The 19,627-nt window shown below is 46.0% G+C and overlaps 1 protein-coding gene across 1 annotated transcript in view; it reads left to right on the forward strand.

Annotated features, from left to right (window-relative positions):
- Positions 1-19,627, forward strand: part of LOC138515798 (probable E3 ubiquitin-protein ligase HERC6) — a 2,700,520-nt gene that overhangs the window by 562,712 nt on the left and 2,118,181 nt on the right. The window contains exon 8 of the mRNA XM_069630524.1: positions 10,351-10,427. Within this exon, the coding sequence (XP_069486625.1) occupies positions 10,351-10,427 (77 nt within the window). The remainder of the gene's footprint in view (positions 1-10,350; positions 10,428-19,627) is intronic.

The raw sequence follows: 19,627 nt of genomic DNA on the forward strand, positions 1-19,627 counted from the left end.
TCGTAGTTAACGGTCACGGGTCATGATCGGACCTGGCGGAAAACGATGGCGGTAACCATTTACCGCCATCGTTTTTCACTTAGCGCCAGGGTCGTAATGAGGCCCACTATCTTGCAGTGATGCACCCATGGGTGCAATTTTTGTCAAAATGGCCCTGGTCTTCTTTTTTCGCCATTTCTTGTTTTGGTCCTTCTTGAGATTTACTCTGCGCGCCAAACCAGGTTTGGTCCCTTTGTTCGTTTTGTCTTTGGCGGTGCTTCACGAGTGAAACCTGCCTCTGGCTCCAGTAGGTCTGGTGGGGGCAGGAATTGAGGGAGGTGCCCGAAACTGTGCTTAGTCTCCTAGGAGACAGGAATGCACTCCAAGGTGATTGGCTGGCTGACTGTCCGACAAGGACAGCCACCCTGCTGGGTGACTGACAGCTGGGCTGGAATGAATGGGAGAGAGCTGCATAAAAGGCGAGCCTTTTTGGCTTGGAAGGTAGAGTCGACAACTGGATGAAGGAATCCGAAGAAGAACTTGAAGAGAAAGCCTGCTGCAATTCCTGGACTGTTGGTTTGCCCGGTGAAGCCCTGCTGCTGTGCTGAAGTTCCAAGTTCGCCTCGACAGAGAAGCCCTGCAAAGACGACTTCTCCCCTTGAGTTGGTGGGACCAATCAACTCCAAAGTAAGCCACCTGGACATCCTTCTCGGAGCTGGTTGAATTTCCATTGCAGTCGCTGCTGGAACCGAATAACCAGGGAGAGGAACACCAGTTTGTGTGCGTTGCTTTTAAGTTGGCCAAGAGCTCCAGGAAGATCCTCTGGACTCCCATGAAGCAGGAATAACCGAGCCTGAGCCCCCTCAACAGAGTGCGGGACACCAGAAGCAAGGAAAGCCCATCTCAGCAGCCAGAAACCGCAGTGGTGCTGTTTGCAGTAGACTCGAGGAGCTGAAACACTGTAGTGCCACTTGTTTGAAGTTTGCCAGTTGCCGTCGGTGAAGGTCCTCTTGTGGTGCAGGAAACCCCACAAGTCCTCCCTCTTGTCCCCATGACTGAGGCCCAGGAACACCAGGATCTGCAGAGCTGCACAGGAACAGAGGTCATCTGCTGCATTTGTCTTCAACCTAAAGGTACTGTAAAGTCTGAGAGAACTTACCTCTCATTGTAGATTTGCTTGTAGCTTCTACTTCACAAGTCTCCCGGCTTGTGGCCCTACATTTGATTCTTCTTTCTTCACCAAAGACTTCTAAAAACATTGCGCAATGACTTTTACTCACCTTCAAGAAGTGCTTCAGCCACATAGACTTTTGCCCATTGACATTGGCTTAGCCTGGTTCTCTGAATGACTCTTCTCTCCTCTGTTATACATTGGGGGGTTCAAAAGTAAATCCTGTTGAGGAACCTTTCTCCAAGGAACACTTATCAAAATGGACCTCAGCGCCCTTAGATCTATTGCAGAGATATTTCGTGTCGCATGAGTTGCGCAACAGCGGAGAAATGTGGTTCCTCCACTCCGCTTTATAAATCAAAGTAGAAAAAAGTCATTGCACTCTCTCTTTCATGCGCCACTTAAACAAAGAAAACTCCACTCAATTGGAATATAGAAATACATTTCTGTATTGGTGCGGGTAAGTACCCTTTGTGATGACACGTGTTTCAACGGACCACGCCGTCCGCGAACGAGGACAGAATCGTACGGAGGTGCTAATGCGGTAGTGCAGAGGCTGGGATTGATCCCGTGTATCTTTTTGTTAAGCTGAAAAGCAACGTTCCAAATTATGCAACTTATAATATTGGCCCTGATTTGAAAAAGATGGCGTGGTCCGTTGAAACACGTGTCATCACAAAGGGCACTTACCCGCACCAATACAGAAATGTATTTCTATATTCCAATTGAGTGGAGTTTTCTTTGTTTAAGTGGCGCATGAAAGAGAGAGTGCAATGACTTTTTTCTACTGGGGTTCAAAAGTATTTGCCTGCTTTAAGGAATATTTGTGATCTCTTGTTCGTTCTAATGGCGGAGTCAAGCAGAGTCTTGGAGGATCAGTGTGAGCAGAGGCGTCCATTACCCTACCTGTGCATTGCAGTTTTTTTCTCCAGTTTCACCAGAAAGGAGGAGCTACTTACTCAAAGGCTCTCTGCTTTCGCAGAGCGGATGCGGAGTCAAGTAGAGTCTTATGAGTCTTGGGGAGGAGTGGGAGCGGACACAACAGTAAAGGCGGTTGAAGCGTTGAAATACTCCCCCCCCCCGCTCTTCCGTATGCCGTCTAACGTCTAATAGGCATTGACATCAAAAGTGACGTCGCTACCTCCCTGATCCAGTGGCTTTGAGAACCCCGGCTTTGAGAAAACCGTGAGTAAACAGCGAGCCGACAGATGTGGAAGTAACCAGCAGGTGTGGAAAAGGCAGACAAAGGTGAGCACGTTCGTATATGAACACCTTTTGAATAACCCTTGAATTCTGTTTTAATCTCTGTGGGTTGCAAGACGGCTAATCGTTATTGCCGACATCAACATTAACATTAACTCATTGATGTGACTTGGGGAAATAAATCTGTGGTCCTAAAATACTGGGCCCGTGTTAAGCCACTATGTCTGGTTCAGGTCCCTTGACCTGGCAAAAATCCCGACACGGAAGTGACACTAAATCACCCGCAAGCCTGGCGGTGACCGGAAGTAGTTCACACACAGTCATCGCCATAGATGGGCGTGCTGGGCGGAATGGAACGCTGAAACGGAGATGGACGGTGAAACTATGGTGGAATCCAAATATGATAACAACCACATTGCTGAAGTCGTTGAAATTAAAAATGCTGAAACCAACCCATGCCCAAATAAGAGACATAAAGCCATTTCATCAGAGGCCAGCAATTGTGGCCACGACAGACCGGCAAATGAAGATTTGTCCGACCTAGTGGTAGGAGGGACCTCAATGTTAGCATCGGACCATCCACTGGGCCTACAATTGGACACGAGGAATAAACTCAGCGACGCCACTGATGCCGAGCTGATCGAGCTTGGGAGCCAAAATGACGAGGGTGCTGGTGGAGTCGAGACGGACATCACAAGAAACCGAGAGGCAACTAATTTGAATTGCCTAACTCGGTCACCTGTTGACTCCCCAAATCTCACTGAAAAAGATAACTTCGATTTTGCACAATTACCACCTCAAAAAGAATCGATGCAAGGACATGCTGTCAGTGACTCCCAGTATACTGACAGTGAACAAATTGCGGCCCCAGTTGGAAATCTTGACCATCTGCACCAGTGCCGGTTGCCAAGAGAGTTGATAAGTAAAGAAGAGGCACAGCAAAGTAAACAGCCAATGAAACTTCCAACGAGTGCATGTGCAAATCCGTGCCAAAATCACGTTACCGTGCCAACAGGATATCGTTTTTCACTTAGCGACATCCCGAGTACCTCCAGGGCCCCAATCAACAGTGATAAATTCGACAAAGACTTTTCCTCACATATCCTGAAACATCCAGTACAAAATGGCCAATCGATAACTTCATGCTCTACGCCCTTTGGAAAGCGAGAAGATCTTGGTATTAGCGAGGTCCGCTTAGCTCAATTCCTAAAAGCCGACTTTGCACGGCTGAGAGCAAGACTTAATGCAAGTTTCGATGCAATGAGTGGAGGGATGCCCTGTGGGCAGCAGATTGCTACAGTAACAAGGCGCTCCAACCCAGCACCTCTTGGTACTACAACAGGCAAAGTGGCTACTTGTGAAGACACGAGGAACACAGAAATTCCAACTTGTCATGCAGAAGGACTTTTCCAGTAATACGATCTAGCCTGAAGGATGGTCCCCTGAAGTCTCTGTTCGATGCTGCCAACCAGAGAAGGCTGGAACCTGATCTAGACTCCCCAGTAAAAAACTATGATGTAAAATCCTTGGCCAATAAAGAGGTAATTGACCTAATTGTTGATGGGTTAATGAAAGCTGCGAAAGAAGAAGTACAAAGTCTGGCGACGCAGGGTCAATAACCTGCAGAATACGGAACACAAATTTACAACAACGTGATAGCGGCAACTTCGACAGCTATGCTGCCATTTGTGAAACTATACGAAACTCTAAATGAGTCCATGCTCGACCAAATCTCGCTACTGGTCTCAATGAACATCAAAATGTCCACATTGGAAGCCTTTACGACACAAATCCAACAAACACTGTATGTTGAAGAAGAGACCTCTGCAAAATGGCGAAACCGATTAAGTGACTTAGCACGCCAGGAACTGGTGGGAAAATCTGACCTCATGGAAGCTGTGATTGATTGCTCAAAGTGGACGCGCCACAATCCTCTTCAATCTTTGCCAGTCGGCATGATGCCTCAATGCCACTGTGAGAGAACTTTAAAGCAGACACAAAGTGAAGAGGCCCTTCTTACTACAAATGTATCTAACACCTTGATGATATCAAAATGTAAAACTGGAAAGTCTTCAAGTAAATCACGATCTGAAATTCTGGAAGCGCCATCGTCGATAGTCGGTGGGCCCCAGTCCATACACCCAACTTCTGAGTGCTCCGCAGAGTCCTTACCAATTCAGAACACTCAGGCCAAGGTTACTCAGACACAGCAAACGGAAGGGAGTGACTCTGCAAAGCAACAAGAGGTGGTTGAGGCAAGAAAGGAGCCCTCACAGATGCCGCACAGTACAGACTTTACCAGAATACTTAGTCAAACTACCATGTTTGATATCTTTTCTACAAAATCAAAAGTAACCATAGGAAAAGAAATTCGACAAAGGCAACCAGCTGAAAAAGCCATTCCAAGAGATCGACAAAAGATTAGCAGGACAGTGAATCGAAAACGAAAATCCAATGATTCAAGGTTGTTCATCCGCAACTTAACGACTCCACCGCCCACAGCCTTATTCAAGAGACAATCCCTTCAAGGAAAAATGCCGGTAAACTCTCAAGACATGGTAAATAGTCCTAGTAAAACATCATTAACTTCAAAGCTGAGCAGCAACCCTAAAAAAAGACAGAAGCTAGACGACGGTGCTCTTGATGACTCACAAGTGACCACATGGGACGACTTAATGAACATGTCTACATACACATGATTCTGTTGTCAACATTAATGTAGCAGAAATTCAGAGAAGAGGCCTGTCTCAAGAGCAAACACGAACGAACCAAAATGTACGTGTTCAAAATCAGGTAAAACCAAAGCATGCAAAGCAGAGCTTTCCGATGCCCAAAATTCTAATCTACATCGCTCAGTACATCAGACGGCCCTAAAGGTTAATCCAAAGAAAACTCTAGGGCAAACTTGGGATGCAAAGTCTGTGAAGAGAGTGGCCACGACTCAGAATTATCACCCCAAAAAATCAAGATGTAAAGTACAAATTGAAAACATCCATTTGTCATTTTGTAAGTTTCCTGTGACCATCCATTAATTAGAATTGCTTTGTATATATTACATTTGCAAACAGCGATAATTGTCATCATGTGGTAATTGACAATAGAAGTGAGTGTTGTGGGGTCTATGTCCTTGCTCATTTGTGTTTAATAATGCAATCTTTAGCCTCCATAGTGTTATGGAAGTCTGCAGCTATGTGGAGGAAAATGAAGCAGCCGTTACCATCAAGACCGTTTCAAATAGTTGCATCTCGCCCAGGTCTACCGTATCGAGGGGTTCTTGAAAGCTGGAGCAAGAAAATACAAGTTCAGCTAGACCACCTAAACATTGATATTGACACCTTGTTAACCAACCCATGTGCCACACAGCGAAAATTGTTAGAAGCGGACTGGATTGCAACACTAGACAAATGTGGTGATTATGTAACAGCTCGTTATCCTAGTGACGAAGCAAGAATAATGAACACCTTTCCCAAATATATGGTGATGTTTCCCTCCAGATACCACACAAGACCAATTTCTGTGGCTTAAGTTAAACCTGTATGCAACCAAGGAAATGCAGTATATAAAACACATGTCAGATGTAACATAACTTGTGTTGATTTTGTACCAAGGAAGTCGAATCTTTGAAACATCTAGGAGCTAGTTGTGAACCCCTGATATCGAAAAGATCTATCTTTTTGGGTCACCTTGCTCCATTGAATGGTGACATGGACACCTGGTGCGTTGCTATGTTAGCAGGAAGGAACTCTAGGCAAACATGTGCTCTAGTCGATTATTCCGACAATATACTGAAGCCGATAGCAGAGTAAATGGGATGCAGCGATTAATTCTTCATGGGTTCTTGAGACTTTTCTTTTTCTCTTAAGAGTTGATTAGAATGATGATAATGAATTGTTAACGGATTGATGAACTGGGTTGACAAAGGAGAAGTGTAAAATGAAGTTTGTAAGAAACTCACATATTTTTACAATAAAACAAAAACAAAAAAATAACCTTTCTTTTGACACTCTCAAAGCCTACTCTGAATGCAACAGTAAAATATTAATGTTGACAGTGTCCTAGTTATTTAAGTCACCTGAGGGTGTAGGAAGTGTCTGTGTGCCATCCCCAATGGGTATTTGCTAATTCTGAGAAACCTAAGAGTGTGTATTTCTGACGTGTATCTGAGTGTTGCTTTTATATTGCTTCCTTCTGAAGAAGGCTTGTTAACTGGCTGGTTAATAAATTAATAATCGTTTTATCAAGAAACCTTGAGGATCAGTGTTTATTTGAATACTTGTCACTGTGAATCTCTGTATAACTCCACAACTGCTCACATTGACTCCTCTTGAGATATGCCTGGCTGCTCAGCCACACTACCAACCTGTGTAGTTCAGACTTCTACCAAAGGTTGGGTACCTATTGCCACGAGGCTGAGGTTGTTGTAGTGCACTCAAAGGGTACTACCCCAAATCTCTACCTAACACAGATCTTCTCGCAAGGGAAGGAGGCGCAATTCTGCACCATGAACCAGGATCGCTGAACCTGAAGGCCTGGCTCCTGCAGCATTAGAGTTGAGTGGTTACAAGCTTCCGGGGGACTGCAGGGAGGTACTCGCCAAGGCCAGGGCGTCGTCGACTTTGAAGTGCTAGGGACACAAATGGAAACGCTTTGCGACCTTGTGCCATTCACAGAAGATCAACCCTCTGAGGGTCATGGCCCCTCAGGTGCTTCCGTATTTACTATCTTTGGCTAAATCGGGGCTGGCGCACACCTCCATCAAGGTGCATCCAGCAGCTATTTCCCGCTACACCAGATCTCCAGGATGATCCTCCTTGTGGTCGCACCGTCTGGTCAAGGAATTTATAAAGGGACTGTTCCGCTCGTTCCCGCCGGTGAAGGGTGCGGCCCCAGCGTGGGAGCTCAACGTGGTGCTGACTACGTTCATGGGGGCCCCATTCCAACCTATCCATTCAGCTCTGCAGAAGTTTCTCTTGTGGAAGACAGCTTTTCTCATGGCCATCACCTCGGCAAGAAGAGTGGCTGAGATCCAGCCCCTGTCCTGCAAACCACCTTATTTGACTTTCCACGAGATGAGGGTGAGTGGTGCTGCGGATGCACCCCTCCTTCATGCTCATGGTTCCGTTAGACTTTCATCTCAATGAACCTTTAGTGTTACCTGTGTTTTTTCCGATGCTTCGTCCCCGGCTGAAAGGACTTTGCCCTCGCCGGATGTGGCTCGAGCGCTGAAGTTTTATGTGGCCCGCATGAAGATGTTCCGGAAAAATGATCAGCTTTTTGTGAACTTTGGTCCTATGAACCATGGGAGGGCCCTGTCCAAGGCTTCCATTTCCAGGTGGCTCTCCGGCTGCATCACCCATTGTCACCGGTTGGCAAACCGACCGTTGCCTGGCCGTCCGAGAGCCCATTCTACCAGAGCGATCACTTCCGCAACGGCGTTCCTGTCTGGTGTGCCTCTGCTGGACATCTGCAGGCTGCTACATGGAGGTCGATGCACACCTTCACAATATTCTACTGCATCAACAGGATTCCAGAGAGGAGTCCAGAGTCGGCCAGGAAGTGCTGCGCAACCTGTTCGCTTGAAGGTGAGCGTGGTGAGGAGGTAAGAGATTGCTTCTGTTGAGCCTTACCACCGCCAGTGGTTGTGCATGTATGTAGTGCCATGTATTCTTTATTCCTGAGCATGTGAATCTATGCCAGACCCCATTCTGGAGAAGGAACAAGTTACTTACCTTCAACTGTTGTTCTCCAGCCTGGGTCTGGCATGGATTCACATGTGAACCCTCCCGCCTACCCCTCTGTGGCTCTTGGTCCTACTGCTACCTTACCTGCTACCAAATCTGAAGATGGCTGCCAGAGGAGGGGCTTAGGTGGAGGGCCATCATTGGCTGGGTGCAGTATGACCCAGAGCTCAGTGATTGGTTTATAGGAGAAATATAGTTCAGAAACGAAACTGAGTTTTTTTTTTCTTTTACCTAGGATTCCCAGACTGACGACAAGGAATATTCATGAGCATGTGAATCCATGCCAGACCCATGCTGGAGAACAACAGTTACAGGTAAGTAACTTGTTCCTTATATGGTTTTGTGTATTATTACTACCTGTTCGATTTTGTTCTTGGTGTGTTCTAAAGGCCTAAATAAATACATGTATTTTTATAACTGACTGTCTAAGCTGAATTATTCGGTGTTATTCTGTGTGGACTCATTGAGGGCCCCTGACGATGCTCATACTCTCCTGAGACGCCTTGACTTCTCCCCACACTACCTTGATTGGGTTTTGGTTAAACTCTAGGTTTCCCTGTTCACCATAACTGTGCTGGCATCCTAAAATCTGCCAACCAGGGTTGATTATAGAAATCCATCTTAACAATGCAGGGGCCAACAAGACGCTTACTTCGAATCTTCCGACTCTTCCTCCAATCCTCTAGGTAAACCCTGTCTCTGGATTAACCTCTAGCTATGGTAAAGCAGTACTGTGGGGAGTTTGTTACAAAGTCTACTTCGGACACCCTCTGGATAGTGGAGAGTCACAATTTCCATAAAAGTATGCATACATTATTTGTACCATGGTTTTTATGGTAATCCCTGATGGTATGCTTCTTAATGGCTTTGAGGAAAGGATCCCTAATGGTGTGATACAGTATCTTTGTGGGCGTGGTAGGCCTGTTGGATCCTACTCCTTCCAATCTTGGGGAGACACATCAGGTAGTGGCCGGACCAACCCAGTCCCTAACTGCACCCCCCTCACATACTAAGATGGAGAGTTCATGCAACTCATCACATTAGCTAAATTTGGACTTCACACTTCATAACGGAACAACTTTTAACCATGTTTATTAGTGGAGTCTTATTTCATGACTGCAGATCTCCTCCTTTACTGTCTATAGGACATATTCTCTTCATTTCATGTGGATCCTACCAGTAATACCTAAGCATTAACTGCCCAGTAACTACCAATCCACAAAACATCTCTTCCTTGCTTAGAGCAATTTAAGTTTTTTTTCCACGGCTGATATTAATTTATTTCTATACCGGGCGTAGCTTTGTTTTGAGCAGGGTCTTGCTTTGTAGCTGCAAAGCCTTATTTATGGTCTATGCAATTTCTGCACCAACCAATCATAGGCTCTAGTTGCTCTGGCACTTTAAACAGTGATACTGTCTGGTTCAGGAAGCACTGTGTTTATATATAAAAAACAAAAATTCTGCACCCACAGTGTGAAGCATGCAGTGAATCATGGTTCAACGAATTAAGTTGGGCTTAGCTTACCTAGAGTATGAGTGAGATTACCTATGTCCTATTCAGTTTTAAACAGAAAGAAGTGTGTAGTATACTGCACGGAAATGGAAAGTGGAATGCAGTGTGTTTGTTGTGTGCCGCAAGTGAGGTATGTGTTGCAGGGGTGACAAATAGAACTTTGAGGATGTGTGGTCCGATGGGTGTCTTGTAACGTATCCACTGTTTGATGAATTTCTACAGAAAATTGCATTAAGGAGAATAAACAACTACCTTTCTTATTACCTGACCCCTGCCTGGTTACTGTAACTACCATACCTTGGTAAAGTAAAGGGAGAGCTAATTTGTTAAAGCCAACATTCCTTCGCCATTTACCGAAGTCCAGCCTAATACCTGAAGTAACCATCTGTATACTATTGACAGCCTCCTCCTCTGGGATCAAGACTTGTTTCCGTTTAGAGGGATAAAAGTAAAGTATGGCCAGCGCATGAGAGGTCGGAAGCAGGCGTTGGCTTCAGATTAATGGCAGGAGTTGGCTTTTAGGCTATACATGCCATCAACTATAAAACTGGTCAATCTTACCTGTGCAAATGGATTTGCCTGCACTGGCTGCCTTTTAAACTGAAGTGTACTTGTATATATTTATTTTTGAGATGCCTCCGTTGTTAATAATGTAATGGTTGGTAACTTAAGCTCGTCCTGTAATAGAGAAGAATATTCTGCTGAGTCAGCATTGTAGTTTTATATGATTGCTGTCATTTTAGATCTATTGGACCTCCATGTGAAGCATATATTTGCTGGACCCTTTGTCAGTTTTGCCAGCACTGTTCCAGAGTCTCAGGTAGGACTGCTTCTGCAGCATTTCAAATATGCACTCTATGCAGACGTTGTTTATATATTTTCACACTGATCATTTTAATCTGACCTGGAGTACAACATCCATTTTGTGACATTCTCATTTCTCCCCCTCACAACTCCCTCTCATTCCTCAGTTGAGGTGGTTACCTTAGTCACCAGTCTTTATTCATATATTTTCATTTTTTCCTCTTCACACCTCCTCAACTCAGTCATCCCTCCTAGTCATCAGTCTTCATTCTTACTCCTATGTCTCATTCTTCCTCGTTATAATGAAGAAGACACAGACATGCTACATGTTCAATGGTGTTATTATCTGTAAGTTATACAACGCATGATGATGTATGTTAGCTCTGTGAGCAATAAATACAAAACAAACTCAATATTTGAATTACATGAATCTAAGTACTATTGTGTACATACAGGGAAACCTGTAGCTAGACCTTAATTAGGTCTTTCATTGAGGACACATTTATGAACATTTCCTTTCATGTTGCACTATTTGTTTATGCCTGCATGTGCTCTTGTTCTTAACCATGACAAGTGATGTTTTACACTGCTCTCCATTTCAATTATTAAGTACACAATTGCGGTGTCTTGACTCTGTTTGTTTCATAGTATTTTTAGAAAAAAACTTTGGCTAAACAGTTGATATAGGTTTACACAATACCACAATGTTTTATAACTGCCATCCAAAAAAGGAATAAAGCCAATGGCACAGCCAATTGAATAAGGCTACCATTACCAATATGTGTCATAGCTCACTTTATTTCTGTTTATAACCACGTTTACCTGATCTTAGACTATGGATGGGTCTTAAAGGCAGACTTACTTCCGCCAACTTTCCAAACTAGTACCTCATAGAAAATTAGAAGTATTACCAATTTATTGATGGCGGGATGCCCCCACCTGTTACACAGGACATCTGCAGTGTTGCTACATGGAGGCCCACACACACCTTCACAAAGTTCTACTGCGTTGACAGGGATTCTAGAGAGGAGTCCAGAGTCGGCCAGGCCCTGCTTCGCAACCTGTTCGCCTGAGGCGAGTCTGTTCCAGAGGTAAGAGTATTGCTTCTGTTGAGCCTTGCCACCTCCCGTGGTTGTGTAATGTTGTACTGCTATGTATTCTTTATTCATGAGTGTTAGGCAAGATTTGGTGCAGTACTGTTAGGGAGAATTCTCAGAAATGTGCTAATTCCTCTCTACCTTAGAGACCCCCAGCACTTTTGCTGGACTGTGGGACTTTTTAATTTTTTAGCTGGAGAGAGTGAGACCTTTTCCCACTCTCTCATGTATTTTTTCTGTGATTTGAACTCTGCTTTTTTGGAGTCTGACAAACTCCATAGGCATCTTTTTGCATTGTGTCACACAGCACCCTCAGTGCAGTGTTACAGGGAAGTATTTTAGATTTCCCAAGGTTTAAATACCTTACTCTGGGATTAACTACTGTTTCCCAGAGCAGTAAAGTGAAATTGTTTTTACTTTACATTGTAACTTTCTAGACCCAACACACACTATCTTACAATAGGGTGATGGAGGTGTTGCTTAGTAGCCCCTTTCTCTAGCTTCTCATTTAACATTTTTTAAGTTACCCCTTACACAATGAATGGCTGGTGGCAGTGGTTACTTTTTACTACTGTGTTGTGTTTTTACCGCAGGCTGCGTTTGCAGCCACAGTAAAGCACCCATGGGTGCCATTTTTGTCAAAATGACCCGGTCATCTTTTTTTGCCATTTCTTGTTGTTTTGGTCCTTCTTGAGATTTACTCTGCGCGTCAAACCAGGTTTGGTCCCTTTGTTCATTTTGTCTTAGGCGGGCTTCACGAGTGAAACCCGCCTCTGGCTCCAGTATGTCTGGTGAGGGCAGGAATTGAGGGAGGGGCCCGAAACTACCTGTGCTTAGTCTCCTAGGAGACAGGAATGCACTCCTAGGTGATTGGCCGCCTGGCTGTCCGGCAAGAACATCCACCCTGCTGGGTGACTGACAGCTAGGCTGGAATGAATGAGAGCAAGCTGCATAAAAGGTGAGGCTTTATGGCTTGGAAGGCAGAGTCGACCACTGGATGAAGGAATCCGAAGAAGAACTTGAAGAGAAAGCCTGCTGCAACTCCTGGACTGTTGGTTTACCCGGTGAAGCCCTGCTGCTGTGCTGAAGTTCCAAGTTCGCCTCGACAGAGAAGCCCTGCAAAGACGACTTCTCCCCTTGAGTTGGTGGGACCAATCAACTCCAAAGTAAGCCACCTGGACATCCTTCTCGGAGCTGGTTGAATTTCCATCGCAGTCGCTGCTGGAACCGAATAACCAGGGAGAGGAACACCAGTTTGTGTGTGTTGCTTTTAAGTTGGCCAAAAGCTCCAGGAAGATCCTCCAGACTCCCAGGAAGCAGGACTGACCAAGCCTGAGCCCCCTCAACAGAGTGCAGAACCCCAGAAGCAAGGAAAGCCCATCTCGACAGCCAGAAACCGCAGTGGTGCTGTTTGCGATAGACGCAAGGAGTCGAAACACCGAAGTGCCACTTGTTTGAAGATTGCCGGCTGTGGTCGGTGACCATCCCATTGTGGTGCACGAGTCCCCAGAAGTCCTCCCTCTTGTCCCCATGACTGAGGCCCAGGAACAACAGGATCTGCAGAGCTGCACCGAAACAGAGGTCATCAGCTCCATCTTTTCTTCAACCTAAAGGTACTGTAAAGTCTGAGAGAATTTACCTCTCACTGTGGTGATAGTGCGCGGTACAAATATCATTTAACATTAACCAAAGGCTTCTAAAAACATTGTGCAAAGACTTTTCTTCACCTTCAAGAAGTGCTTCAGCCACATAGACTTTTGCCTTTGACATTGGCTTAGCCTAGTTCTCTGAATGACTCTTCTCTCCTCTGTTATTCAATGGGGGGGCGGGGCAAACGTATTTGCCTGCTCAAAGAATATTTGTGATCTCTTGTTTGTTCTAATAGTCATTTTCTTTGACACTCTCAAAGCCTATTCTAAATGTACAGTAATATATTAATGTCCACAGTGTCCTAGCTATTTAAGTCACCTGAGGGCGTAGGAACTGGCTGTGTGCCATCCCCAATGGATCTTTACTGATTCTGAGAAACCTAAGAGTGTGTATTTCTGAAGTGTGTTTGAATGTTGCTTTTATATTGCTCCTTCTGAAGAAGGCTTGTTTAAACGACTGGTAAATACATTAATAATTGTTTTATCAAGAAACCTTGAGTATCAGTGTTTATTTGAATACTTGTCACTGTGAATCGCTGTGTAACTCCACTACTGCTCACACTGACCCCTCTTGAGATAAGCCTGGCTGTTAGGCCACACTACCAACCTGTGTAGTTCAGACTTATACCAAAGCTTGGATCCTTATTGCCAGGAGGCTGAGGTTGTTGTAGTGCACCCAAAGGGTACTACCCCAAATCATTACCTAACACTGGTGGCAAGCAGTGAGGATCTATTGTAGAGTTGTTACATTGAGAAATTTCTCTGATTTGTGTTCAACTAAAAACCTTCACAAGCCTAAAGCTCTACTAGAATAGCAATTGTAACATGCCAAATATGGATAACTTCAAGCAGGAAGCCCTGATCATTTTAACAGTAGATCAACTGAAAGAAATGTGTAAAGTCAGGAATCTCCTTGTTAAAGGAAAGAAAAATGAATTGATTACAAGATTGTTCGAAAATCAAAATATGGATAGTGGGCCTATAACACCTACTAACCCAGGAAATGTGGAAAATTATAATGAGGATGATGATTCAGAGTCTAACTCTAATGTATTAGAAGAGTCAGAGGAGGGAGAGGAGTCTCTTGAAGAGAGTCCCTCTATGCCCCAACCTGTCCTTTTGCCTCAACCAGTATCCACTGGGACCCCACAAGGTCCATCACTGAGTCCAGAATGTGTGTCTCTTGAAAAAATGAGACTTGAGTTAGAGTTCAAAAGATTACAAGTCCAGGCTGAAACCAAACATCAAGACATCCAACTCAGGGAACTAGAAATGCAACATGCTCTCGAAATGAAGACATTGGGCCTCATTACGAGGTGGGTGGTAAGGGATTACCGGCACCGGTAAGGGCCCCGGTGCCGTTAATCCCTTACCGCCGTACTACGAGTTCCCTTTGCGGGTCCTTCCCTAATGCCTGGTTTTACCAGGCTTTCAGGACGGGACCCACAAAGGGATACCGGGGTCAATAACGGTACCGCAATTTGCAGTACCGTTATTGCCGCCTTCCCCCTTCCCATTGAGCCCTATGGGGGCTCAAATGGGAATGGGGAATGGCTGCGGTGAATGGGGAATTACCGGTTCCCCCGACCTCGGAATGGACCGGTAATTGTCCTTCCACCAGACCGGAGTCGGTACGATTTTGGAGGCAGCCATGGCGTTAATTGCGTCATGGCTACCTCCAACCTCGTAATGAGGCCCATTGTCTCTTGAAAATGTTTCTATCCCAGAGTCCTCTAGGTCTTCCAGTCCAAAGAGGCCTTGCATGCCCAAAGAAGCAGTGAGTATGTATGATGTGAAACTTGATATTTTGGATTGGTTGGGTGCTTTTGAATATAACTATGGGATTCAGGGGTTCACAGGGAATCAGTTGATTCCTTGACCAAGTGGAAAAACAACAGTCATTCAGAGCCATTGAATTTCTGAATGATGCAAGTCTGCACAGGCAGAGTAAGTGCATATAATACAATTAACAGTGTAGATAACAGCAAATAGGCCTGGCGACGGTTCTGCAGTTTTTCCAAGTGCATTGTGGAGCAACCATGCAAGGATGGGAGACAGGGAAGATAGATAGACAATCTTCAGGCACGGAACGTTCAGTTCGTGCAAGTGCACAGACGGTACAGGAAAGGTCAGGGTGGGGGGAATCCAAGTGTGCCCTGTAGTCAGAAACTGGGTAAGTGCTGAGAGAATGCCATTCTCATGGGTGATTGACCAAGTGCAGTAGTAATGAGGCAAGTGCAGGCCCGGTGGCAAGCGCGAGAGAAGTGGCAGGGGTGCTAGGGACCTGTGAGACTCTGAGGCACACCCAGCGGCCGACTGGCAAGCTGTGTGGAAAAGGGGGGAGAGAGGGATAGCGCAGAGAGAGAGGTTAGCAGGGTAGAGGGAGAGAGAAGGAAGAGGAGAAGAGGAATGTCTTACAGAGTTTCTGGAACTTAAGGGAGATCAGGCTCAAGACGGAGGGCGGCAGGGAGGATATTCCAGAGGAAAACCCCTGCTGAGGATAAAGATCTCCCTCCAAATCTCTGCTTGGAGAACCGGCTCACTCGCAGAAGGTTGGAGATAGATGAGTGGTGGGCTCGGGAGAGACCGTATTTAGGTTGGCATTGTTGCAGATAGGTAGGTCCCAGAGAGCCTTGTAGACAATGCAGAGGGTCTTGAACTTGATCCCAGCAGCCACCAGGAGCCAGTGGAGGGATTTCAGCGCCGGAGAGATGTGGTCCCAGGGCTTGAGGCCAAGGATAAGTCTTGCAGTTCTGTTCTGAATAAGTTGCAGAGGGGCGCAAAGCAGAGGCAGAGAGGTTGAGAAAAAGGCTGTTACAGTAGTCCAGCCTAGAGAGAACCAGGGCTCTGTAGACAGTGAGCCACTGGGGGAAGGTGAGAAAAGGAAGAGTACCTCTGAGGAGGTGCAGCTGGTAGTTGGACTTTTTAGAGATATCCGAAATGTGAGCGGAGACGGAGAGTGTGGAATCAAAGAGGACCCCTAGGTTTTTTGCCTCACAGGTGGGTGTAGGCACAGGGCCAAGGGAGGCCAGCCAGAGTGAGAGTGGGAAAGCAGGAGCAGGAATCCTGATGCAAACAATCTCAGTCTTACTGGCTTTGAGGCAAAGGTTGTTTGCAGCACACCATGACTGTATTGCGGACAGCCAGTCAGATAGGAGCGAGGTAGAGGAGGTGGCTGAGGGTAGCCTGAAGGAGAGTTGCATGTGATCCGAATAACACTGGAAGTTAGAGATGAAAGTGGCAATCTCGCATGCCATGGCAGCCATGTAGATGTTGAAGAACCAGGGGGATAGGCTGGAGCCCTGGGGAACTCCACAGGTTGAAAGAGTGATAGTAGAGAGAAAGGACCCAAGTTCCACCTGTTATGGGCAGTCAGAAAGGAAGGAGGTTAACCATCGCAGAGCCTGATCTGTGATTCCCAGGGTGCCACGGAGACGTGCGATCGGGATATTGTGGTTTACCGTGTCAAAGGCAGAGGAGAGGTCAAGAAGAATGAGGACAGAGGAGGTGTTCGTGTCGAGATTTGAGAGCATGTCTTCACAGGTGTTCAGAAGAGCAGTTGCCGTGCCTGTGGATGCTCTAAAGCCAGACTGGTGGTCATGGAGGCAACCAGAAGATTAAGTGTGGTGGGTGAGCTGAGGTATAGCCAGCTTCTCTAGGAGTGTGCCCAGGAAAGGGGTGATAGTGATAGGGCGGTAGCTTGCAGGAATGGAGGGGTCGGCAGAGGGTTTCTCAAGCAGAGCGTGCACAAGGGAGTGCTTAAGAGAAGTTGGGAAAACTCCAGTGGCAAAAGAGAGATTGCAGAGATCAGCCAAGACTGGAGTGAGAGAGAGTCAATGTTGCCCTCAATGGTTTTGGAGGGGCAGGGGTCCACCTGTTTGGATGAAGCCTTCATAGACTGGACTTGTCTGGCAACCTCATCAGGTGTGACGGGATCGAGAGAGGAGAGGAGAAGTAGTTGAGGGGCAAAGAGAGGTTCCAGAGGTGTTGGCGTATGTTGTGGTGTGGAAGTGAGAGAGGAGAGGATGTCTTGGGTTTTTGTAGTGAAGTGTGCAGCCAGGGCCGAGCAAAGGTCCCGGGTGGGTGTGACAGAAGAGGATTGGCCAGTTCCTTACAGACTTTGAAAGGTTTGGCCGTGTTGTTTGATGCCGCTGAGATGCAGGCTTGAATAAAGACTCTTTTCTTGGTGTGGATACATAGTCGATATTGCCTTTGAAGGAGGTGGCAGGCCAGTTTGTCAGCGGGACCGCCTGATGCGTTCCATTTCCGGTCAGCTGCCCTACACTGCGTTTAAGGGCAGACACATCAGAGTTGCAACAAGAGTTGCACTTATTGGAAGTCTTCAGTCAGACCCTCATGACAGGGGCAAGAATATCAAGGGTGTAAGAGATAGAGAGATTGAGGTTAGCGAGGGCTGTGTTAAGTTGTAGTCAGCCGCAGGAGTAGGAGGCGGAGAGTAGGTGGAGGCGAAGGCAGCCAATGTCACTCTTTTCATGGGTCTGGTGACTTTGACACCGAGTTGTTGTGCCGGTGTGCAGATGCAAGGGGAGAGGAGAGCTTCAAGTGTGAAGAGAGCAGCAACTGGTCAGTCCAGGAGAGAGAGGTATTGAGAGGGATAGAGAGGGATGTCGGTAGAGATGATAGCATCCAAAGTGTGGCCCGCTGTGTGAGTGGAGCCAGAGGGTAAGATAGAGAGGGAGAGAGAATCACATAGGTTGCGGAAGGGTCCTGAGGAGTCAGGAGAGTCCAGTTGGATGTTGATGTCACCCAGCAGGAGGAGTTGAGAGGAGGAAGAGAGTAGATAGGAGGCCAGTGCAGCCCATTCCGAGAGGAAGGGTTATAGGTCAAAAGATCGATTCAAAAGGATCGAATGGTCAAAGGATCGATTCAAAAGGACCGAAAACAAAAGGATCGAAAAATTTATTATTTTGTTTGTACATTTTTTTTTTTTGGGGGGGGGGGGTCCCCCCCAACCCCTGTTTTTGTGGTAAAAACCACTTTTTTACCTATACGAAAACCCCAAAAAATATTTATAATGAAAAAAGAAATTTGATCCTTTTGTTTTTGGCCCTATTGCGTCGATCCTATTGCATTCGATCCTTTTGTAGTCGACCCTTTGACCGGACACCGAGAGGAAGAGAGTGGACTGTCCTGGTGGCCGATAGAAGGTGGCCATGAGGAGAGAAGATTTATGACAGAGCTAGAGCCTGCAGACTAAGGATTCGAAGGAGGAGTTGGCCTGAGTGGTGATGTGTCAACGTGCAGGTCAAGGCAGTCACATGAGGACCAACGTGTCTGTAGGCGGTCCAAAATTACGGAAATGTAGAAGGAAGAGATTTGGCAGGGAGAGAATGCAGTGATCGAATATACTATCCTGGCCGTCGCTGTTACCAGCAGATAACGGCTATACCTAACATCAGGGGTAGTCCACCCACACCATAGGGGAAGTCTTAATAACACATGACCCCACGATGGCGGGTAGCCTTTGCAAACATGTCAGCCAACTATGTAGTTTGTGCCTTTCAATGCAGCATGTTACTATCGTTATAGGACCTGAATGGTGCCCCCCCTCCTCTCTGCCAACGATAATGCGGAAAGCTCTGTGGTGTACAAACAAAATAGGAGTAGCGTAGGCGCATTGAAGATATTTGACTCGCAGGTCAGTCTACTCTGTGCATATGCATAATATAAGTGGTGACCTTTTCATTTTTAACTTAGGTGTTTATTGACATTTTTGTGAAATACATTTTACAGAATTAAAGCGCAAAAATTGCCAAACTTCCATGAACAAATCCCACCCCTCTCGTCCAACTCCCTCAATGAGTTACACACAATGACCATTCTACCAGTCAGAACAGTGGATCTATTACATAATACAGAAGAACGAAAATTAATGGTGGCACCGGTTCATTGCATACCCTGTTACTCCCCCTGCAATACTTGGTCTGGCCTATGGGCAAGCCTTACACTTTATAGCGAGTATTGTGTCAGAGGTAAGTGTTTCGGTTTGTCACTACCCCATTTTAAAATAAAAATTCCACAATCAACATGAAACGATTCCACACAGTCATGAACCACAGCCGACAATTTTTCATACGTGAATATGTCCCAGAGTTTGTACATCCAGTCATTTTTTGAAGGAATAGAGTTGCCTTTCTGTTTATGGGCTAGGTCCACCCTCCCCGCTCTCAGTATAGCTTCACACATTTTTGGGAATCTTAGATCATTACTGTCCTCATCTGGGACGCCCAAAAGAACTTGTAAACGTTCCAGATTGGGGGTTATTCCCACTGTGTCTTTGATCCAGTTGAGGACTTTAGACCAGTAAACTTTTACCTTTGGGCAAGACCACCACCTGTGGTACCAAGAACCAGTTCGACCACAGAGTCTGGGGCAGAAAGGGGAGGATCCCAAGAACATCTTGGAAATTCTCAGGGGAGGTAGATGCCAGCAGTGCAGTACTTTGAAAT

Source organism: Ambystoma mexicanum, chromosome 6q (genome assembly GCF_040938575.1).
Source record: "Ambystoma mexicanum isolate Mex_15411 chromosome 6q, UKY_AmexF1_1, whole genome shotgun sequence".
Lineage (NCBI taxonomy): Eukaryota > Metazoa > Chordata > Amphibia > Caudata > Ambystomatidae > Ambystoma > Ambystoma mexicanum.